At 44.4% G+C, this 24,040-nt stretch overlaps 1 protein-coding gene across 7 annotated transcripts; it reads left to right on the top strand.

Moving 5' to 3' along the window:
- The first annotated feature begins 64 nt into the window (after positions 1–64).
- On the top strand, positions 65–24,040 carry GLYR1 (glyoxylate reductase 1 homolog). Of its 7 annotated transcripts, XM_086622571.1 has the most exons (17): positions 97–134; positions 1,089–1,201; positions 2,135–2,171; positions 3,337–3,416; positions 10,922–11,060; positions 11,640–11,882; positions 14,872–14,958; positions 16,231–16,287; positions 17,286–17,336; positions 17,466–17,539; positions 19,352–19,451; positions 20,616–20,726; positions 21,031–21,132; positions 22,147–22,309; positions 22,730–22,909; positions 23,415–23,539; positions 23,896–24,040. In XM_086622571.1, exons 2-17 carry the CDS (start codon positions 1,167–1,169, stop codon positions 23,968–23,970), a joined length of 1,659 nt encoding a protein of 552 aa, XP_086478697.1. In that variant the 5' UTR covers positions 97–134; positions 1,089–1,166; the 3' UTR covers positions 23,971–24,040. The 7 variants fall into 7 exon arrangements, with proteins under 7 accessions (XP_086478698.1, XP_086478696.1, XP_086478703.1 ...); XM_086622572.1 differs by lacking the exon at positions 1,089–1,201 and having other exon boundaries at positions 65–134; positions 20,634–20,726; XM_086622570.1 differs by lacking the exon at positions 1,089–1,201 and having other exon boundaries at positions 65–134.

Genomic DNA, 24,040 nt, shown 5'->3' with positions numbered 1-24,040 from the left:
TGCTTCCCCCGCCGCCCCCCCCTCCCCACCCCCCCGGCGGGTGCCGTCCTGTCCCGGCAGGCCTTGCGCGGTGCGGCTGGGGGCTCTGTCGGTAAGATGGCGGCCGTGAGTCTGAGGCTCGGAGACCTGGTGTGGTGAGTGGCGGCGCGGGCCGGGCGGCGGCGGGCCGGGCACTTCCTGCGCAACGGGACCGGGGCCGTGCCTGTGGCGGCGGAGGCGCAGGCGAGGCGGCGGCGGGGCTGCGCCGGGCCCGTCGGAGCGCGGCGCGGCGGCAGCCGAGGCGGGCTGGGCCGAGCGCTGTCACCCGCTGGTCGCGGGGGGCTCCGGGGTGCGGCCGCGGGCAGGGAGCGGCTCGCGGGGCTGGCGGGGCCGCGGCCCGGGCGGCGGGTCTCGCCGCGGCTGTCTCGGGAGCGGTGTGAGGAGGGGCGGCGGCAGGGGGGGCAGTCGGGGGCCGCGGGACCGGGCCGGCGGGGCCGGGGGAAGGCAGGCGCGGCTCTCGGGCTGCCATCGGGGGCTACCGGGAGGCGGTGCGTGAGAGAACCTGTGTAAAATGGAGGGAGCAGGACAGGAGCTGTCGTTGCGGGGTGGGTGGAAGCGTGGTCTCCTCCCAAGGCGATGAGAAGGGGCGTACGGCAGTGTTTGGGGAGAGCAACGATGCCGTTTCTTGGCAGTGCTTTCTTTAACGAAGCAACACCACAATCCGTGAAAACGGCGCTTTTTTGCAGGCTAGTGTGTCACTGTCGAAGCCCACAGAAGCCATTTCCTCTTGTCACTCCAGTTTTACACTCAAATAAAAAGCTGCGATTTCGTATTTCCTGCTCAGGAGAGCTGAGGGGGTTCCGGCGAGCCCTGTAAGCGCGGATTGAAGTGCATAGGCTGGAGTGTCCTGCTAGGGCTTGCAAGAAACAGCTAATCCCCAGCACACGAGTGCGTGCATTTATATTTATATCCCAGATAAAAAGAAGCGCGTGCTCCAAGCTGTGACAACTGCAGCTTCTCATCTGAAAAACTGACAGTGCTGTGAAGTTGTCTAATTTGTATAGCAAAGTAAGTAAAGATTGGTTCTTTAGCAAATTTTTTTTTCTCAGATGAGGATCTGGGGAGTGCACTGCACTCAGTGTTGGAAAGCAGGTTATCCTGCTTTGGTTTTGTCCATGACAACCTAGATGGATGCTGTTCCTAGAGCCGCTGCAGAAGAACGGTAACAATAAGACAGTAATGTGTAAAAGGCTTTGATGGACGTGGTGTTCAGTACAGGAGCGGAAGCATGGAATGTGAGACATGGTCACGGTTACAGCTCTTGGCAGTGTCCTGCCCGACCGTCACCGCTGGATCATCTGTGTAGCATTGCCATCTCATGAGGGCCTGCAGTGCTGTTTGCTGAGAAGTTTTGGTTCAGGAACTGGTGGCCTCCACAGGTTCTTCACCAGTCTCTTGCAAGACAATGATTGATAAGGTTTTGTGAAAGTGCTGTAGCCTGAGGAAGTGACAAGGCTAAGATAATGATAAAGCCACTATGCCGAGGACTGCTGAGTCTCTCTTCCTCCTCTGTGAAGAAATAGTTTTGTGTAGTTTCCATACTAGAAACATTTGCAGTGTAGGAAATAACCTTTTCTGCCTTTCTTATGGCTCTTTTATATCTTTAGCACATCTTACTGTGGTGGCGAGCACCTGAAGAAGGTGGGAAAGGAACAGCTGTTCAGGGGATCCTGCCTTTAATGCTTTTCTGGGAGAACTCCTAAGAACGCCAGCTCTCCGAGCTGGAAATTGGTGGCTGCTCTGCTCGTTAGACTGTTCTGTCCAGGTGGATATAAGTTACCAACCTGAGCGAGGGAGCATCAGTCCCACGAGAGTGCCAAGTGCTGGAGCATGGTACCCTCAAGGCGGCAGCTGTGCTGCTGTTCTGCTCACGTACATTCTGAGAGCCCAGCGAGTCTGCGCAGACTGGTCAGAGGCTGCGTGTAGGTGCAGGTGTCCAACAGTAGAACGCTTGTGTGGCGCGTCTTTCACGGGAGGTTTCATCTCTAAGTTGTAACTCTCTTTCGTGTGAAAAATACGATGTAATGCAGAGGTAGACATGGGATAGTTGTTTTCTCTGGTTCTAGTGCTTAATACTTTTTTTTTTTTTCTCTAGGGGGAAGCTGGGCCGGTATCCTCCATGGCCAGGAAAGGTGAGATTTGTTTAGGGTTTGCTTTTATTGTTGCTTTCTTGGTTTTTGTTCGTTTTTACTGTTTCCTTCTGCACAGAGAAAGCTTTGCCTGAAAGCAAGTTAAAGATTAATGTTGAGATTTACTTTTTTTTTTTTTTTTTAAAATACCTACCCCATAAATCTAAACTGAACTAGTTCAGGGCTTTTTTTATCTAGAAGCTCAGTCTGTTACTAACAGCTGTTAGTTCAGGTGGAATGAAAAGCAACAGAGAGCAGTTCATCCAACTCTGGAACTGACTGTGTTTCCCAGATTTAGTTATTTAGCCCCTACGACTTTCTGCCAGACAGGTTTCTTTCCTCCCATAGTAAACTGGTTAAATGCGCTGTGTTAAATAATAGAAATAGAGAGTCTGGCTTCTCAAGATACTGCTTTTGAGCTGTGGTTTTTTACTAATAATTTTGGAGGTAGGGAGTAATGAAACTTTCTCTTCTGATTTGGCTGTTTTTTTTTCTGAGGAAAGGCCAAAAAGATATTTTTTTTTTAAATTAAATTATATGTGCCATTTTTATTATTTCTACTTGCCTGAAAGAATTTTGTTTTTATTTTTGGTGTAGGTTTGAGGACTAGGCATGTTTAGATAACAGCGTGTGGCAGGGAAAAGTGTTGTCAATGTGGCTGACAACCATAAACATTTGATTATTGGATCAAGTTAAGTCCAGGCTCCCCTGCTGTCTTTCAGGTGTCACCCGTGTGACTGAATGACTACTTTTCTCTTTACTAATGTTTAAACTTTATAAGCGATCTATTCTGGGAGTAAAGACAAAGCTTTAAATGTAAATTTTAAAAGTTACCCAAGTGGAACAAACTTTTACAAATGCCATTTAGCTTTCTGAATTTTAAAAAAGCTTGCTAGCTGGTCTATTGGGGATAGGGAGAAGAAAGTCTCACTAAGAATGTAATGATATGTCAGTGGAGTTTGGGTTCTTTTTCATTCTGCTGCAGCATACCTATATCTGAGGAAATACAGGGCTTACATATTGACTTGAAAGACTTACAACAGATTCAAGTTCTCTTCCTAGTCAGGGTGAAAAAATAAATCTGCAATAGCTGTTAACACACAATGGTAAAATCAAAGTGTAGATTTTCATTATGTGCTTTTTAACTTTCATTTCTCATCACCTTCAGATTGTTAATCCACCTAAAGATCTGAAGAAACCCCGTGGGAAAAAGTGCTTCTTTGTGAAGTTTTTTGGAACGGAAGATCAGTATGTACCTGCTTGTTCTCATCTGGTGAAAATGCTGTGCCATATAGCATGAATCTTTTGTGGCAGAAAGACACCGACACAGTGTAGTGGGGCTTTGCAAAGGGTTGTCTTTGGTCCACATGCATAAAAATTCAGCTATTATTGCGTGCTGTAGCCGCTCACGTGGGTGTGGAGACTGTCAAGACTTACGTACTCAGTCATGTTAGGATGTGAGTTGCCACTGTGAAGGCAAGTTCTTGGTGGCTTGCTGGTTTTGGGGGAGTAGGTGCGACAGACAGGGTTAGATTTTTAGCACGTAACCACGTATGAGAAAGGTGCAGCTAAGAGTATTCATTGGTTTTTCTGCCAGAAAAATAACACAGCTGTATACTTGCCGTTTGTAAAAGAAAATACGGTCGTACCTGATGACTGAAAACATTCTTTCTCTGCTTCGAGGAGACTTTACGGTATAGGAAAGCCAAAACTTGCAGACTGCCTTCTTGCAAGGCAGAGTTTATAGATTCCAAACGTGCATGCAAAATTGTATTTGTCTTAGACTTAATACTTACAAACTGGAAAAAAACCCCAAAAGCTGAGAACTTGGGTATTTCATGAAACTGAAAACTATTTTGCTGATTTTTTCAGTCTTTCCCTTTATTCTCTGCTATTTTGCTTTAAGTCACGAAGTAAGGGAGAAAATTGCAAATGTCTGCGGAAGACTAGAAAACCCTTTACTTTCTGGAAAAAAGGTAACAAGAACTGAGACCATTTAATGGCCGTTTCTTAAGGAAATTACTTTCAAATGCTAAATTATTTTTGCTCAAAATTTAAAAATCATTTTCCATTAAAAGCCAAGCACTGAACTTGATGGAGTAGAAGTGAACGGTGCATACAAATAGGAAGGTTTGTTGGATCTCTAGTAAACGTAAAGCAGGTGAAGGTTGATTTGAGGGCAGAGGGTACTTTTTGGTGGTGGCATTGTTGTTAAACATGATTATTTGAGCTAATCAAGTTCTAAAAGTTGAGGAGATTGGCTTTTTCTGTCCCGACCGTTCTCGATTCTTGTATTTCATGTTATTGAATCAAATACAGAGGTGTTTTGTAGTAATACAAGTTTGGAAAAAGTGGCCATATGTCTGGGGTGCTGTAGCTGAAATTAGCAGCATGATTGCAAACGAAGAGTTCAGAGCTGCAAAATGATTGGGATTTATTACCTGATTGTAGAGCCCTGGCCAGGCAAAATCCAAGAGTGTGTTCGTTGTTGTGTCTCCCCCTACCCCCCACCATCTCCAGCTCGTGAAACTTAATCATAACCAGTGTGCTGCTTGAGAAAATCTGTGGTTTTGAGTACAGTCAATGAACTACATCAGGAAAAATTTGAATGATTTCATGTAAAACGTGAGCACGGAGAGAAAAATCTCTGTACTTATTTTGTGCAAGGAAACTATTGTGTTTTGCAAACACTTTTTTCTAGATGTGTATGAACAGTAAGTGGAAATCCATAGCTGACAAAATGTCACTACTCTGCATAGTGAACAGCACGATGGATAGGAGGATGCAGAGCTCCGTCACTGCCTGTGGTGTGATGAGTACACTTACTCATTCTGGTGTTCTAGTGCATGTTGCTTCTGATTTCTAGCACTTCACTCTTTCTGCCACTTTCATGTACGTAGGGTGACGTTACTATACCACTGATCCATTTTTACAGCTCTTCTGTCATTGCCGTGCTCTGTCAGGGTGTGACAGGTGAGGATCTGAACATCAGCTGTGTGCCTGTTGCCCAGGGTGTGGAAGGTGAAGGGGTGCCAGTTGCTGGGTAGAATCCCTCTCACAAACTTCTGAGGGTGATTGCCAGCCACTTGTCGATGGGTAGGCAATCTCAGACTTGATAGTCTTGTTTTCTTCTGAGGATTCCCGGGTGACTGCTTTGGCCGGAAATGCTACTGGGCGTGTAGTGATAGGACACAGGGCAATATATTTAAACTGAAAGAGGAGAGATTTAGATTAGATATAAGGAAAAATTTTTTCACTCGGAGGGAGGGTGCTGAGGCAGTGGACCAGGTTGCCCAGAGAAGCTGTGGCTGCCCCATCCCTGGCAGTGTTCAAGGCCAGGTTGGATGAGGCTTTGAGCAACCTGGTGTAGTGGAGGGTGTCCCTGCCCACAGCAGGGGGGTGGGAACTAGATGATCTTTGAGGTCCCTTCCAACTCTAACCATTCTATGATTCTATGATAATTGTTTCCTCCTGACTTACGTGGCTCCAGTTTGCCATTCCAAAGATTAAGGAGAAAGCTGCTTTTAAGAAAGAACTGGTGTGCATGCATCTGAGCAGAGTGGGCGAGTGAATAGAATCATAGTGGTGAGTTTGGAAGTTGTTTTGGTGTAGTGTACAGATAGGTTTTGGTTATTTGGAAATCTTGAACAGCTTAGGATACAGCACAGAAGAAAATACACTTTTCTTTACCAGTGAATTGAATACCATTGCTTCCTGGACCAGTGCGACGCTGCAGGAACTAACGAACTACCTTAACTGGAAGGCTCTAAGTAGTTTTGGCCAAAGACATAAAAGTGAGAGCACGAGTGCGTTGAGACCGTGCTCTAAGGCCTAGCTCTTGATAAGGTTTCTACTGAGCTCTGTGCTCCTTACGTTTGTTGTGACAGAAGCAGCTAACTCCACCAACACTTTTAAAGTCATAGTTTTTCTGGAAGATAAGGATTCTCCACCCATGGAGGAGGAATTTGCTTATTTGTTTAAACTATGAAGTACACTTCACAGTGAAAGCCACCTTGATGCTCATAGCAGTAATATAATATCCATATTCTGTTCTAAGTGATTGCCTTAAACGTGATGCAGATACTCATGTGAGGTCTCTTGTTAACTCGTTCTCCACATTGGTAAGGAGATTTTTCTAGTCTGCCTAGGAGTTCTTTTTCTGAGTGTCACTTCTCAGAGTAAGTCACATTAAAAGAATTCTTCATCCAAAATCAAGGAGAGTTGATGTTTCCTGCTCATAGGCCTGGCAAGTGTGTAACAACACCCAATTATGGCAGTGTGAACAACAATTTAAATTCAGTCTTTCTAAATAGCAGTGGAATGTTGACTTCTTACCTGTGTTTCTGACTGTGCTTTCCAAGTATTTTTTAAGATCCCCTTCTATTTCCCAAGCGACAGTCTTTTCATAGGAGATATTTGTAGTGCGTTTCAGTAGTCAAGTACTGCAGCGTAAGAACGTGTACATTGCCATATATGTGCATTTATTGCTTTTAGGAGTTAGAACTAATGGCAGGGCCGTAGCCTAGAAGTCTTGGTGTACTTCATCCAGTTCAAAATCCTGCTTGGGAATTCACTGACATTGTCAAAACTAAAAAAATCCTTGCTTTGAAGGTAGAATTCTACTCTGTTTCACAGAAGTACGAGGGAGGGTCCTGCAGTCATCAGATGTGTGTACAAACACGTGCACGTTCACCTCCCATCCCACCCTCTTCCCCTCTCCGATGTTTTGTAATAGCCAAACAGTCTCACAGGTCACGTGTAACAGCGTCGTAACAGGAAGCCGGGGCAGTCCATTCTCACTCCTAGCACCTTTCTGAAGCAGCAGTCCAAAACTACACAGTCTCACTGAATGTGGTGGGGTCAAGGGGCACTTCCTGACTTGATATGTTCAGGAAAAATTGGAGGAAGCTTGCAATCCAAGAGAAGTATGATAATCTGCAGCAGCCTGTTTCCATCAAGCACAGTGATTTTAGCACAGCGCTCGTTGCCTTCTATCCTCCATGTCCTGTTGGGGTGCAAACACCCTGCTGTCTTCTGCCAGTGTTCCGGCCGGTGTTCAAGGAGGGAGAAATTGCTGGGTGCAGTCTTTCTAAAACGTTCTGTCAGGTCCTGACATCAGAAAACACTTACTTAAAGTGTGCCAGGTGTTGGACGTGGCACTCTGGCAGTCTGAGGAGCCAGAGGGTGCCGGCTGAGCTGACAAGGGGCTCAGCTTACCCTGCTGGTGTTTCTCCGTTAGCCAGATCAGCCCGTGCGGAGCTTTGTGTTGCTGCAGCCAGGCTCTGGGTAGCAGAGCCAGCTGGAATGTTGTTAGACATCTCTGCAGGCAGAGTGCCATAGCTGAAAATTACTGTAGTCAGAACTTACGGATGTCTTTGGGTGTGTCAGTCCTCTTCAAAATTTTTTTTATTGCACAAATTTGAAAAATTTAGTACTCACCATTTCTTTCAGTATTACCCTGCTGCTTGTTTTTTTAGTGCTAAGTATCCCCTCCTTTTAACTACATGGATGTTTATTCTAATTTAGTGTGGCCATTTTCGTATTTTTTTTTCTCAGTTAAGAAGTTTACATACCAAAGTCCAGAGTTCAGCTATTTGAGTTGTTTCACCAATGAAAACTGGGACATTCCCTTTTAACAGCAGGAAGCCCATCTTGATTTCTCTGCTGTGTGCTCGCACACACTGGGCTTGTAAATAACCAAGCAATTGGTTTGACTTTCAAAATTGGTTGTGTGGGCATCTAAACTGCTGCAGTGTAAAACTTTATGAAATTTTTCCCAGACTGTAGTAAGTCATTAAAATTTGGAGATACAGTGCCACTGTTTTCTGTCCCTAACTATAAGGCTTGCTAAAAGCAAGTATTTGTGGACATTTCTTCACTTTCATTTCTCCAGTTTATCATTAGGAGTTGATATATTTGGACTGGAAGAGAGTGGCTAGAAAGCTGGAGGTTTTAAGGTCTCCTTGCCTGTGCTAAGCTCGTATTGTGGATTTAATCTGATATCTGTCTGCATCTCCTCTGTGCCACTGTTTTCCGTGCCACTCCAGGTCACATTCGTACTTGCCTCTGCTTTACAAGCATTCAAAGTTGTGATTATTGTTCTTGAATATACTGTGGGTTTTACATGAGTGTTAGTTTTACAAGAATGGTGTTTTGCAGGAGATGAGGAAAGATATGGAGAAATGAGCAGAGAAACCCATCGCTAACGTGTATCTTTTTTTACATCTTTTCATTTTCCGTTCAGCTCATTCTTTACAGATACCAGATGACTCTGTGCAACAGTATGAACACAATTTCATCTTAAATATGACATCTTCAGTAATGTAGTGTCACTAATGCTTTGCTAGGGCATGAATTCATTGCTGAGTCAGGAGAGAAATAGTGGTTCCTTTTAAATGTTGCATCCTGGAGGCCTCTCACCTAAATATTGGCCTCCGTTGGCTTTGAGGCCGTTGCTTAACAGAGAGAGATGTTGTGTGTAAACATGAATGGTTTTGCTTGGTGTTTGAAACATTGCACACAAATGCTTTGTGGACATCTGGTGTCAGAAGACGTGTTCGTGTCTTATAGAAGATTGTCCAGGTAGGTGACACACAAAGGATGAACTTGAGAGGCAGCATTTAAGACTGTTTTTCATTCATTAGTTTGTCTGTGAGAGCTAGCTCTTTGTCCTGGGGGATCACCAGTGCCAAGATACACCTTCGACGCCAGGAGCCAGAAAGCTTTGTGCTTCAGACTTGATCCACACCAAAGGAAAGTAGTGAGAAGGGGAGCTAATGAACATGCGCGGTGAGGAGGGACAGGGTGTGCAGAAACCTAGGAGAATGCCTTGATAGCAAAAAAGTTATTTTTATTTAGAAATCCAAAACTGGCAACAATGTTTAACATACTTTATTATAATGTACACCAGAATTTTGTTTCGTTTTTATATGTAATGGAAAGGCTTCTTCTTATGAGCTGGTGTTGTCTAGTACCTGGGGATGCTTTGTCATTGAGGGCTGCACAGAAGAGCTTCACAGTGTAAGAGGATTTTAAGATGTGTTTCACTGTAATGTCTGGGAGCTAGGGGCGATTCCCTGAATAGCTGCTGGATGGCAGGCTCTGGTCTGAAAGTAACGATTTGGCTCGTTATATTACGTTAAGTCAGTCATTATGAAGAAAATGTAAACCAAGCAAAAGGATTCAGCTTTGTGTGCAAAAGAGTACTGGGTTCTGCTTCCAGGCCTTGGTGGAATCATGCTGTAGGCTATACTGGCAGTGTGGAAAGGATGCTAGCGTTTTTTTCAGTCAGTTCTAGCAGTGCAATCCAAAAAGTTTTAGTCCACCTCAGGTAAATTGGTTCCTGACTACAAGCAATGGTTAAAGCCAGCGAAGAGAAAGATCTCCATTAAGTCTTAAAGAGTTTACTGGGCTTTACTGCTTTGTGAAGAGAGGACAAGCAAGATCCAGCAAAGCATTGTTGTTATTTATTATTTTCATCTTTTATGTTCAGTTTAGCTGTATGACGTGATGCTTAATTACAGTGTCTGAAAAGGCAGCTATTAAACCACTTCACCTGCTTGCAGGAGCTGGACTGAGCTGGACTGTGCTGGAGAATATCTAAAACCTATAGTCGTGGCTAGTCAGTGTTTGTAACGTGAGATGTTTTGGGACCAGAGGAGATCAGTTTGGCTGGTTTTTACTGTGTGCTGGGCTGCTGTACCCTGAGAAGCACTGTTGACCATCCTAGCTCAGGAGCAGCTTTTCTAAAACTTATGCAGGTCCGTTTTCAGGAGGCTGGAAAAAGCTTTTTAACAGTGTGGCTGATAAGCCTGGTCTAGAATTCGGGGAGAGAGGAAGGTACTCGAATCCCTGCGAGAGCCACAAGGAACATTGAAAGCAAAGGCGTTCCCCTGAGCCGTGGGGAAGGAGTGGTAGAAGAGCTTGTCGGCCTGAAGGAAAGTGGAGTTGTCACCCTGTACTTGACCACTTAACCGTTTGGTAAATGTCAAAAAGTCGTATTTAGCAGCAGTGGAAACATTTGAATTTCCTCACAGGACTAAGTCAAGTTAATACTCTGCTGCTGTACGAGTTTATCTTAAAATATCAACAGTGAAGAAAATGTTTCTTTTTCCTCAAAAGTGAAAAATGTTGGTTTTTGCAGAATATCAAGGTACATCAGAAATACGTTCAGCAACGAGCTGTGGTGTTTGTGCTCACTTTATTTGTGGTCAGCTGGATTGTGAGATACGGAGTTTTGCTTTTTTCCTTCCGGTTTTTACAGTCATTTATGTGTGCACAGTATGTTTGAACAGGGGATTGGTGGCGTAGAATTGTTATGTGGCTTCTGCTTTCAACAACCTCTTGAGCAGATAATATTATTGGCTACCTTAATGGAGGCATCTGGCTGTGAGTGTCCCTCCTGGTGATACAAGAGCAGTCACTAGGCAGCCTTTGCTCTAAACAAGTACCTGTGATCGCCTCCAAAACCTGTCCTGCTGATAGAGAATATGAATAACACTCAGAGCGGAGCACTCCTAGCATGAGAAGATGTAAAACTGGAGAGAGAAACCAACTAAAAGTGCCAGAAGAAAGTTCTCAGTGAATGCAGAAATCAGCCCCTCAGGGTGTAGAGAGCAAGTGAGATCAGGCTGCTGTCATCTGCCATCATCGGGCTGCTCTGGAGAAAACGTGCCTCTGTGTGTTTCTAAAAGTGGTGTGCTTGAGAAAGTTGCTGTCTGGAGAATATAACTAACTCTTTTTTTTGTTTCTAGTGCTTGGATCAAAGTGGAGCAGCTGAAGCCTTATCACCCTCACAAAGAGGAAATGATAAAGATTAACAAGGGTAAGCGCTTCCAGCAAGCTGTGGATGCTGTAGAGGAGTTTCTTAGAAAAACCAAAGGCAAGGACCAGGTGAGTAGGTTCTTTTTCACTGGGAGCATCAAAACAAGTCACGGCATGAATGATGGTCAGATACATTTTTATGTGAAAGGAGTTTGTTGCATCTGGCAAGTTGAGGGGACGTTCTGTTGTGTGGTTTGGTTGTGTTCTGTGTTTTTTTTCCTGTCCTCTCCTTCCCCATTCAGTCTTGTTTGGTGGGGAAAAAGTGTTGTTAAACTGATGGAGAAACTGAAGAAGCTGATTGATCTGCTTATGATAAATCAATCTGAAGTCTTGGGCTAGAATTTGATGTCTACTAATCCTGTCTTTAGAAAATTGGAAGTGCATATACGTGCACGTGCTCCCAGCAAGTCTTCAAGTGGCCTGTTCTGTTACTCGCTCACTTAAACTGGTGTGTTTTTGCAGGACAACTAACCAGGAACTTCACTCACCGACTTCAAAGGGCTAACAAATATCTAGTTTTCAAGTCACTGTGCTGTTGTTTTGCTCGGTAGTAATCAGCACAGGGTCCTTCACATCCTTGGTTTTGCATGAAAATCGCTCCAGCTCTTCTCTTCTTTCCTTACCATCTTCTATTCTATAATCTCTCAGGCGTCTTCCCATAACTCCAATGAGGAGAAGAATCGGCGTAATTCCAGTGAAGAAAGAGGCAAGCAATCCGCTGGCGAAGAGAAACGCAAAGCCAGTTTGTCTGAAGGGAAGTTGAAGAAGGGCACAGGGGAAGGAAAAAAGAGGGTCTCTTCCGTATCGTCAGAGAGAGGATCAAAATCACCTTTGAAAAGAGCCCAGGATCAGAGCCCCCGAAAGCGGGGGCGTCCACCCAAGGATGAGAAGGTTTGTGTTGTGCATGTCCGCCAGTGCCCTGTGGACTTTGCAGATGGACTCTAGGTTTGACTGGCACCTTGACTAACAGGCCAGCAGGAAGAGTCACTTCAGTATCAGGTTTTCTTAAGCTGTTCCATGTTACTACTTCTAGACCATTTAGCTGCCTGATACGTTTGACAAGCATATTGTGAATCAACAATCATTATAATTTTTACTAGTTAGTTATTTTGAGCAGTTCTAGTCATATCTTTGAGAGGGCTTTGAGAGCTGTATCATGAGACACCAGCTCTCATCTTGCCATCCCTCAAGTTCAGTTTGTGAGGGAAGGGTTAGCGAAGAAATGTGGGTCTTCATCTGATTCCTGACTTCTTCCATCTCATCTGCCTTGTATCATTAAGTGACGAGTAGTCACTCAACTTCCCCCTCAGTACTTGCAGAGGGTGGGGTGTTCTTAAGGGCTAGGGCTTAAAGAAGAAACTCTTGTAGCCTGGGAAATCTGCCAGAAGATGTAATTGTATTCCTTTCAGCTTCTATGTTATAGGATATATTTCCATCCTCTATTATAAAGGTCCAGCCTTGGAGCGTTATTATTTTATCCTCATTACTTCCCTGTTATTTCTGGATGCTGTGACAGCAATGATAGCCACCAGTACCTTGTCTACCCTCATCCAGAGTTCCAGCCTTTTTATTTATCGTGGAACTCTCTGTTGTGGTCCAGATCTTCCTTTTCCAAACGGATAACTATTTCAGTGGATTATTACAATGCACATACTCCATCGGAAACTACGCCTGAAGACCACTGGGAGACTTCAGCTGATACACCGTGCGGCAGCCTGCTTGCTCACCTGTGCTTCAAAGGGATCTTGTTACGCTGTGCTTCACAGTCTTTGCTTCCAGTGCACTTCAGGATGCAAGTCAACACGGTAGTCTTGGATCTCCAGAGTTGTAAATGGATTGGCCTTCACTGGTTGAACAGCAAACTCTTTCTTGATGTAGTAAAATGAAGCTGATCATCTCAGGTATTAGCTATGAAGGAAATACCAGCTTTTTTTCAGAGCCATCTTCTGTTAAATCAGGCTATACAACAGAGCCCATCAGTTTCTCCTTGTGGGGGGAGTGGGAGGAGGAGAGAAATGGATGCATATTTGTGAATTCTTACTAATAGTTAAAGAACTTGACTGACGCAGGAAAACACTTTACTGGCAATGTACTTTCACTTCAAAGTCTCTTGCTGTGAGCGTGTTGTATCTTCACGTATTTCTGTTACAATAAGCCACGGGGCCTTTTTGTCCACTTGCAAAATGTTTTTGTGGTTTGGACCCAGATTCATTCCAAAATTGGTCAAAACTAGTGGCTGGGAGAATTCTGGTTGCATTGATGCATTGCATGTGTTAGCTACCTCAGGGCACCAGAGTACTCTGAGTGAGTTAATTGTGGTAGTAGAAATTATTTTTCTGGCAAATTGCAAGCAGAGTGGTTTTAAACAGCTTATCACAAAGAGGTGGCCAGCTGTGGGATAAATATCTGGCCACAGACTGTGAAAATAAGCGGGCTAACATAGGAAAGTAGCCTTAGAGCTTCTGGAAAGTTATGTACTGACAATTAAAACAAATTGCCTTGAAAATGTAACAGTACTGCCTAAATTCTGTATTTTCACCTGTGAAATAATTTTAAAATCTTATCTTCTTCTTGCCTGATTCTCATAATTTCCTCAAATTCTTAGCCCTAGGGTAGAAAACATTTGTGTCACTGTCCTGAGTTACTGCAGTGTCAGGACTTGGGGGTTTTTGCCCTGTCAACGATCCACGTTCTGGCTTTCTAAGTAATAAGGATGCACAAAACTTAAGGATCCAGTTGTTGCTGAAGTGTGCTCTCTCTAGAAGTGCTCTGTAGGTATACATGATCATTAAAATATTCTCATTTTTAAGCTTTCATGAATATTTTTGAAAGACCAGCATGACTTCATAGTATCACAGTAGGTTTCATCCACCAGTTTACCAGTTGAAACAGCAGCGTGGTCTCTAAGGAGAGAATTTTAGTGTGCAAGGCTCTCCCTAGGCTGAAATGGCACTTCAAGGTTGGAGACTGATGTCTAAATTGTCCCTGCTAACAGATGAAACAGTTGCATCAATCCCACTTGTTTCCAGTAGTCTTGCTTTTACCTTTTTCTGCAAACTGTGCTCTTCTCTTACGGTTCTGCGTGACAGTAAGGTATATTGTGCGTTTTCAGGAAGTAATTTTGGCGGGGAGATAATGTAATTCCACTTGTGAACCCTAATTTCAGGAAGATAACACATGCTGTGCAGAAGTCCTGCACACTCTCTTCATACAGCATTAAGACCTATATGGCTGTAGCACATGTCTATAACCTATAGCATAAAGACTTATTTTAACCTATATATCTTGGGGAATTAAGAAAGATAAATTTTAATCTGCTCAACAGTAAAAAACCTGATGCATTGAGTATTATCATGACATTACAAATCAGAACCTGTTCAGCGAATGGGGCAGTCCACATACCAGTTTGTTTCATGGATTCTGCAAAGTTGAGCAGATGTGACTATCAGCCTCATGCTTTGAAAGTTCTCCTCTTAACAGGTAGGCTATTTTTTTATGACAGTGGAGGATTAGAAGAGTTCAGACTGTGGTGATGTTCTTCACCCATTTGTTTAGCTTTTTGCATCCCCCAGAGCAAAATGCTGGATCAAGTATGTTCATTTGCTTCTCCGTTCATTGCATGATCACACAAGTGCAGTGATTCCTCTTCCATGTGAAGAATGGATTTTCCAGAAGCCGTAACTGTGGTTGAATTCCTTCGTTGACAGTTCATGTTTTCATCTCGCTGTGTGTTTTAAATACGAGCACTTCATGGAAAGGCATGTGAAACGGAAGGCACCGGTAGTGCTTTTCAAAACTCTGTGTTTGCTGATGTGATCAATGTGCTGTGGCCAGCCATGGAGGTTGTGAGCTCTTTCTGATCGGCCTTCTGTCTCCTCAGGACCTCACAATTCCAGAGTCAAGTACAGTGAAGAGAGTGATGACTGGAACAGTTGCTGGATTTAAATGGCCACCAAGCGTCAGTGAGGTGAGAAACTTTACAACATATGCGATCTAGGAACTGAGTTTGTGAAAGCAAATCTAGAACCTTTTGTCTGGGCTATAAGATAGTGAGATCTTCTCTTCCTCCTGGAGGAACAAAATAAGATGCTCTCTTTCTGTCATTCTGTGGTGTTCCAAAGCTAGACAATATCCTGGGAAATCAAGGAGTATGCTGGGAAATGAGATTTCAGTCTGTGGAACCATTTGTGGATTCACACTTAACTTGCTGCACTCATTTTTGCACTTTTTGTTTCAAAAGTATTTCTGGGACTGTGTCGTGGGTTAGGCTGCTCCGGCAACTAAACCCTACACAGTCCCTCTCTCACCCTCCCCCACCCCCAGGGATGAGGGAGAGAATCAAAGAGGAAAAAGAAAAGAGACCCGAGGGTTGAGATAAGAACAATTTACTACTACCGCTACCAATACGTATATATACGGATATGTACAAGGATAAACATGTACGAACGAGTGATGCACGGTGTGATTGCTCACCACCCCTTGACCGAGGCCCGTGTCGTCACAAAGCTGCAATCCCGAAACAGATAAATCCCGATACCGCGATCCCGGATGAACGGGAGGCCCTGAGACAGAGAGCGAGAGAGAGAGAAAGCACTCTGAGAGTCTTTTGGCTTCCCAAAACTGGAGGAGATTATGTGGGTAGTCTCTACCTGTCTGGATACGATTGTATGAGGTGGTTTCATTTGATTTCCCTGCTGAGCAACTTTTGGAAAGCTTTCTTTTTTGTACATAAATAAGCAATCAGTAAAGCTGAGGAAGAGCAGCGTGACTAGGCTAGTGCCTGTAACGCTCGTCGGGAACGTGGGATACCTGGGCCCTTGTTGCTGTTAGTGTGGGTTTGCCTGGCATGTGACAATGCTAGGTGTGATCTCCAGCCAATTCCCAGAATTCTGTAAGGAATTCCTCAGAAGCTGGAAAGTGAGTGTTTTAATTCCCTTGGGAAGAGGAAGAAGCAGTATATGAGATCTCTTCCTCCCATGTTAATCTTGCTCGTAATCTTCTTTGGTTTTCCTACAGATGTCCAAAAGTGCGGAATTCTACTTGAATGGCATTGGCTTCGAGAATGAAGCACAATGTAAACTGCTTGATTGAAACAGACTACTTGATATGGCTGATACATTTTGTATTTTCCACCTGAAGCTGCTGTTCTTGTGCAGCTTGGGAGAACGAGGGAATTGTGCTATGGTTGCTCGGTGATTCTCTGGGAACGTTTGTGAGCCTGTGCTTTCTCTCTTTGTAGCCTGTGAAGGACAGTGACCCACACTTTCATCACTTCCTGCTGAGCCAGACAGAGAAGGTGAGGATTTGGCAGTCAAGATCATTCTGCTGGTCTGCCTAGCTTGGCATCCTGCCCTTTGCTGGGACTAAGCACAAGGAGTATGCGTAAAGAACTATGAAATGCTGTTCTGTGGGAGCTAGCAGCAATTAGATTCTCACGTGAAATCTGGTAGTTCAGTTACTACATAACCTTAAAGTTTAGAATGATTTAGCATTGAGTACAGTAAATAGTTGAAGTAATTAAAGATTATTTAGCACTAGGATTTGACAAATCCGTTGTAGTAAATTCTGTAGATTCGACATTGAGGGGTTGGAAAAGCTGTTTTTCTGTTTTAAAAACCCTGTTGTTTGATTGTCTTTGGTTGTCCTATGAGTCCCTTCACCTGGATGAATCCTTGGAGGATTTTATCTTCAGTGACCATCAGGAGGAAATGGAGAGATCAAATTAAATGAAAAAGGGTTTATATCTAGCTCAGGATCTGGGCAGAGCCAGAAGGATTAAGAACAGCTAACAGTTTTAATCTAGACAAGCTTACAATAAGCAACATGGGAAGAAGCAGCCTTCACCTTAATGTTTGTTGAAAGCCATGTACCTTCTCCTTAGTAAGAAGGTTTTGCTTCCACAGCTGCATTGACATACTGAGCATGGATATGACGCAAGGTACTCTATGGCAGGCTTTGGAGATCCCTCTTTTCTGTGGGCCAAATGCGAGAATAGGGATGCTCTGGATCCTTGTCTCTATAGGAGCCTGTCCTGTAAACTACAGAAAGGAGTTTGCAGTACCTGTATCAAAAGACAGGCTGAATCGCTGGGACAGGGTGGGAGAGGAAGAGCTTAGTGTGTTGCAATAGGTTTTTCTTTTTATTTTCTCCCATTGAGTGAACCTGACAGTTTTCCTGCTTTGCAAATGGTGGTGGGTGGGTGAGCTGCCTGTTTCTGTGTAGCAAGGATATGGTCTCTTTGCTCAGTGGAGCAAATTAGCACGTCCTTCTGAGTGCTTTGTCTTCTCCATACAGCCAGCTGTCTGCTATCAAGCCATCACAAAAAAGCTGAAGGTTTGTGAAGAGGTAAGGCAGATCTTGGTTTTGGTGGATTTTCCCTGTTGTCATGAGGACTTGCAGTTCCTCCAGAGCTGTGCACTCTATTTTTTTTTTTTTTTCCTTCCCTCCCTCTTCCCCCTGCCTACCTCCTCCCAGGAAACAGGATCCACTTCCATCCAGGCAGCAGACAGTACAGCAGTCAATGGCAGTATCACGCCTACAGACAAAAAGTAAGATCTCCAACGCACTTCAGCCATTTCCCTTCCTCCTTCTCCTTCCCAGCTCATACATGCAGCCATTATCCACCTTGTCACTGAGAATAAATAAACCTAACGTTTCCCTCTAACTACAGATCTCCTCTGTCCTTGTGTGAAACTGATTCGTGGGCAGGGGGGGAGGGAGGCAGCTAAAACCAAGCAGGGGCTGTACACTAGAAAAATCCGGAGTAAAGCCTGGCGCGGATACATGTGCAATTCAAGGATTTTCTGCCTTGAGTTGCCCTTTTCCTGTAGGGCGTACTGTGGAACACTGAGCAGCAGTATTTCTGAGTGCTGTGTGAAGCAGAAAGATAAAAGGATATCTTTCTCCAGTAGTGCCTGGCAGTTGACTGGGGTTATTTAACTGCTCTCCTGAGCACGTAGAAGACAAGAGGAAGAGGGAGGCGTGTTCTCCCAGCACAAGAGCTTTGCTGTGTAGCACGTGAGCTTTCTGGTTTCTTCTAACGTACTCCTTCTGCTTTCTAGAGTGAGAGAAGCCTAGCTTGAGCTTCCTGTTTCGCTCTAACTTCCGCTCTGTTCAAATTGAGTTCAGGCCAGAGCTTGCTGTTTACTGTTGGGGTCGTTCTCATAGGATGTCAGTTCTCAACTGTACTCCAGGAGAGCCAAAATAACAATGAAGCTGTTCAGGTAAAACAGTCTCTCAGGAAAGTGTGGCTCAGAGGTGGGTTGGGAGAGAAAGAATATCCCCTCTATTTCAGAGACTTGAAAATAGATGGATCTCGTTTGGATTGTTTAAGGAGTCTGTAGTGACTTGCTCTGACCTGCCTAAATTAGCTTGCTCTAACAAAAGGCAGCGTGGCTAGCTGGGAGAGTGCAGGTGGCTGGTGAAAGCCACAGTGCATCTGTAGCGTGGCTAATTCTGCAGAATGAACTGGGGAATTGGCAGGCAGGTTTTGTCATGAAGTTACATCAGAGGTGTAACTGCAGAATCTCGGGCTGGAGTTGTGGTTTTGGTATGAAGCTAGCCGCTTGATGTACAAAAGGATCCTTGCAGCAACGACTGCAAAGGAATTCCAACTGTAGGGATGGAACTCGTTAGTCCAGTGTCTTTTTCTTGAAGAGAGGGAGCAAAACTCTTACCAGCTTGGAGGGGGCGGGGTAGGGATGGGGAGGCATATGGGAAGGCAGCTTATGTCTAGTAGTGTTGTGTTGTCACTCCTGGTGACCTGTACTGCGTATGACTTCCTGTCTCTCCGTGTTTGTCCAAAATTGCAGCTGTAGAGCAGGGACTAGGTCTTTGGTCCCTGCGTGATGCTTAGCCCTTGCTGGGCTTTATTAAAATAAAAGATTGTAACGTATCATTCAATAGTATGAGCAAGTCATTCTATATGTGACTTAGTTTAAAAATCAGAAGTTTAATTCAAGAAGCACCTGCTGATCTTCAGTAAGGCAGTGGATGGCAACAGGAAGCAGCAATTTTATTAAAACAAACCAAACAACAGCAACAAAAAAAAACCAAACCCAAACAAACCCAGAGTACCCAGACTTTTAATATTTAGGTGCTTTTCTGAAGCAGACTAAAAACTTTCTTCAGGAAGTTGTTGGGGATGCTTCATAAGCAAAATAAACACCAGTTTGCTTTTAAAGCTCAATATCTGCCCATTCTAGCTGTGGCCACAGTGGAACATGTTTGGTTGTGTTGTGGTTTTGGGATTTTTTTTTGACTAGCAATGCTCCAGGGTTTGCTCTTTTATCATTTCCAAGACCGTGAGAGGCTGACAGTAATTGCTTTCTGTTATATTAATGTTTATCTCTTCCCCTCAGGATAGGATTTCTGGGACTTGGCCTGATGGGAAGTGGCATTGTCTCTAACTTACTGAAGATGGGTCACACTGTCACTGTCTGGAACCGGACTGCTGAGAAGGTAGGCATGTGCTTAAGGTACAGGTGATACTTACACACGTACTTACCACCTCTAGCTCAGGGAGGCCCGGAATCACCAGTCAGTGGTGCCTGGGAGAGGGTGACAAAGAAACACAAGTGTGTGGTTGCCACCTTGTTCTATTACTATTTCCTGGGTGCTCGTTGGTGGCCACGTTTGACTAGATGAAGCTGTAATCTGTCCTAGTATGGTCACTTTTGCGTGAACAGTCCCCACTCCATTGTCATTTTGTATGAGATGAGAGAGTTGTCAGAAAAACTACAACTGTATATGTGGTGAGGGATGCAATGTAAAGTGCTTCTGGAAATACTGCTGATGTAAATAGCCAAGTCATTGCGTCATGGAGCCGGACAAAAAGACCAGGCATTTGGGAGCTGATCCTAGGAGTGATGTGGTAAGATGTACTGCTTGGCCACCGCTTCATCTACACATCCATTGTGCTGTTCAGGTTGTGATATCAAGGGTTCTGTTGAAAACCTGCTGTGTCGTAAGAGCAGGATGAGAAGGGTTTACAGGTGTATTCAAAGTGAAAACGGAGCTTGTGTTACACCTGTGTTCTAGTCAGTGTTATTCTTTGTAGTGGAGGAGGAAAAGTGGGTAACTGGGGCGTGTGTGGTACTGGGATGACACTGAAATATCGAAGGCAGGAAGGGCACTGTGGTTACTTTGTTAAAAGGGATTAAAAGATTTTTTATTTTTTTTTTAACTGCAAAACATGGGTGGTATGAGGGGATAGGATAAGAAGGGGCTAAGATTTTGGAGCAGCTGCCCACTAAAACTCACGTCAGTCTCCGCTGTGCATATTCCTGTTTACTGTCCAGCAGTACCTTTTGCTATGTCTGTTTAACAATTTTAGCCCTCATCTCTTCTCCAAAAACCACAACATTCGATCTCTTATTATTTCACCTAAGCGTTCTCTTTTCCTGTGTCTGTCTTCTGAAGTTTTTCACTGGGGAGTTCAGAAGAGTTGCCTCTGTGTGTGAGTGTTGGGGACAAGCCAACAGAAGACAACCCAGTTGCTGTGTGATTCATACACCTGACTCCTTTTGAGTTGGGTCCAGCAGCAGAGTTTGTTTCAGCAAAATGCTAGGGAACTCATTTCTCTGTATTTAATTTTTCTTATGTTTGGATTTGTGACTTTTGCAGTGTGATTTGTTCATCCAGGAGGGAGCACGGCTGGGAAGAACCCCTGCTGAAGTTGTCTCCACCTGTGATATCACCTTTGCCTGTGTATCAGATCCGAAAGCAGCAAAGGATGTAAGGATTAGCTCTTATTTTTCCTCCACCAGCTACACTACAAGATACAGTCACTGAATGCCAGTTCTGGTTCCTGCTAACCGCGGCAGCCTGGGTCATTGTAGATGCCGGGCAGTGCAGCTATGTAAAAATAAATGTCCCAACAAAAATCATACTTTTAAAAAAATAATCCCTGGGGGATTGGTGTTGATATCCCTCTAGGAGTCTACCACTGCTGTGCCAGGCTCACTTGAACTGCTGTCCTGCAGGACTGGAGTTTCTTGGCAGACACCCTATTGCTTTACCGCTCTTCTGTTCCCCACAGCTGGTGCTTGGTCCGAGTGGAGTGTTGCAGGGGATTCGCCCGGGGAAGTGTTACGTGGATATGTCCACTGTGGATGCAGATACAGTCACAGAGTTGGCCCAGGTAATTGCACTGAACTGAACTTCTGACGTCTGTGATTCAGCAGCAGTATTGCAGTCCTGGTTGCTTCAGACAGTAAGCTGTTGATAATAAAGATGGTTCTGAAGATTTTGGGGCTTCTTTTAGGAGATGCTCAAGTCCCAGGCAAATAAGACAAAATAAACTGTCAAATCTTGACCACCAAACAAAATTGGATGAGATGTTCTGTGATGATGACAGCAAAGCCTGTAGATGGGGCAGGGCAGTTAGCTGGCAGTAGTTCAAACAGACAGCCAAATTTTGATCCCTTAAGAAGTGTTTATAGCCAGATTGGTGTTCTGTAGCAAACTGGAGAAGAAAGCACTGTCTGGATAAATAACTGTCCTTAAGCTTATTTAAATGTTCTAGTTGGGGAAAAAGAATGCCTTCATGTTTCATTCAGAAGTATGATTATAGAGAAGATTTCTGTAGAAGTGTTCTGATTGTTTCTGATATGGTATCTTTGATTTCCTCTCGTGTTGTTGCACGAGGAAGGGGAGCTAGTTCTGGTGAAGTTTTAAGCAGACATATTGGTGATGCAGTAGTGTGTAACACAAATTCGGAGAATGAAGAGTCGTACCTATTAGTAAACCTCTGGCTGAAGAGATCCATCAGAGGCCTTTTCTCTTTGGGGAGAGGCAGGAAAATATCGTCACAGTCCGTCTTCTAAGATCCGTACACACATGTGCAACTTCAGCACTGGTTCCTTGGCTGTTAAAGGGTGCCATGACAAAAGCATGTAAGTTCAGCTGCTTAAGACATGCACAGTAGTGATGGGTGCAGGAAAGCCTTGCTGGAGTGCGAGGGCAACTTTTGATGGATGCAGCACATCACGTGTTAGTGCTTTCCTCTCCTGTTTGTGTGTCTGAGCTGTTTATTCTGCTTTGAAATTCTGTCCTCAGGGACAGGAATGCCCTAAACAATGTTCTGTCTGTGCTGCCTACTCGGCATCAGGGCGTGCTGTTCATGCACAGCTAACCAGAGGTGCTCTTTTTCCAGGTGATAGTGTCCCGGGGTGGTCGCTTTTTGGAAGCACCGGTCTCAGGAAATCAGCAGCTCTCTAATGATGGGATGCTTGTGATCCTGGCAGCTGGCGACAGGGGTTTATATGAGGACTGCAGTAGCTGTTTCCAGGCGATGGGGAAGACCTCTTTTTTTCTAGGTAATTCAAACCCAAAGGGCCTCATAGCAGTTTCTTAGTCACTGCAAGGACTGGGAATTCCATCAAGGAGTCTGAGGCATGTATGTCATCTATTTCTTGTCTCCTTGGGCAGTATGGGAAATGGCCTGCTCTCCTGGAACTTTGCCAGTTTCAGAGCCTCCAGCCTAAGTTTTGTTCTTGAATACTGGCTTGCTTTGGAGGATCCGTAATGCTTTTTATTTTACGTCATACTTTGTTATGGTTTCTCCCCTCCTTTGAGTGTTTGGAAAATGGGTAAGTTTTCTGAAGTCTTTGAGGGGAAGGGAGAGCTGCCAAGTGCTTCTTGTGAAGAGTCTAGTAGCATTAATACTGTGTTGGATGGGGGAGCAAGGCTGCTGTTTCTCTTCTGGAGGAATGCCCAATGGTATGTCTCGCTCCCAGGTGAAGTAGGCAATGCTGCCAAGATGATGCTGATTGTGAACATGGTCCAAGGCAGCTTCATGGCAACGATAGCAGAAGGACTGACTTTGGCTCAAGTGACTGGCCAGTCCCAACAGACCCTTCTGGATATCCTCAATCAGGGACAACTTGCCAGCATCTTCCTGGACCAGAAGTGCCAAAGTAAAGTTCTCTTACGTTGTTTTTTTATAGGACATATGCTACAACCTAGCAGCGTTTCAGATAGTGGCAGAAGGGAGAAAATAACCATCCCATCTTCATCAGCCTGGGATTCTGGGTGTTCTAAGCATTCTGGAAATGAGCTGACTTCCATTCCTTCCCCTTAATAGCCAGGACTTCTGAGAATACGCCCCAAGCTCTGCATTGTCTACAGCCTGCTTGGGACTTGAGTTCACAGTGAGGGTTTCATGGGGGCAATGGGTAGTAAGTGAAATAGTGGGCAGCAAGCTGCTTAGAAGTCCAAGCTCGCGTCGTCAGTGGGCAATAGTGACATTATCTGCCGTGGCCAGATGAAGATAGAGAGCAGAGAAACAGAAGAGCTAAAAGTAGTGTTGTTCCTAGTGATCAGCATGGGAAAGGGAAGTGTGGTGTTGAATTGCATGTCCTTGCAGTGTGGGCTTGATTAACTTCTGTCATACTTATTTTTTGCACGCGTTCCTCTCGACAGATATCTTGCAAGGAAACTTTAAACCTGATTTCTACCTGAAATACATACAGAAGGATCTTAGATTAGCTATTGCACTGGGCGATTCTGTCAATCACCCAACTCCCATGGCAGCTGCTGCCAATGAGGTAAGAGCTGTTCAGCGTTCAGATAAGTGTTACTCAACGATTCTTCAATAGAGCCGTTTGTCAACAAGAGACAAAAATCTAAGAATTACATCATCTCTAAGACAGGGGAGCAGCGATTGAGATATACTTTGACTAGGATGGGATTGGATTTGTTTTGGTTGTAGAAGCCCTTAGAATGTCACATCACTAAACAGATGGCCTCAACAAGACCTAGTGTGTTCTGATCTGCGCTGCTTTTATTACTTGGCGTACTGTGCCGTTCTCTGGTGTGCAATGGTCGGCAAAGTAATTTTTCTGCTAGGGAAAGGCTTCGCGCAAGAGCAGTCACTGATCCTCTTCTGATTTCTCTTCCCTAGGTCTATAAACGAGCAAAAGCATTGGACCAATCAGACAACGACATGTCTGCAGTGTACAGGGCCTACATCCACTAGGCTGCACCGTTCTTACTGTTAATACTATGATTATTGATTAATATTATTATGATACTGGGTTTTAACTCTG

The sequence above is a fragment of the Tauraco erythrolophus genome, chromosome 17 (genome assembly GCF_009769465.1).
Source record: "Tauraco erythrolophus isolate bTauEry1 chromosome 17, bTauEry1.pri, whole genome shotgun sequence".
Taxonomy (NCBI): domain Eukaryota; kingdom Metazoa; phylum Chordata; class Aves; order Musophagiformes; family Musophagidae; genus Tauraco; species Tauraco erythrolophus.
Note: the sequence above shows the minus strand (reverse complement) of the source record. Positions and strands in the feature narration are given on the sequence as shown.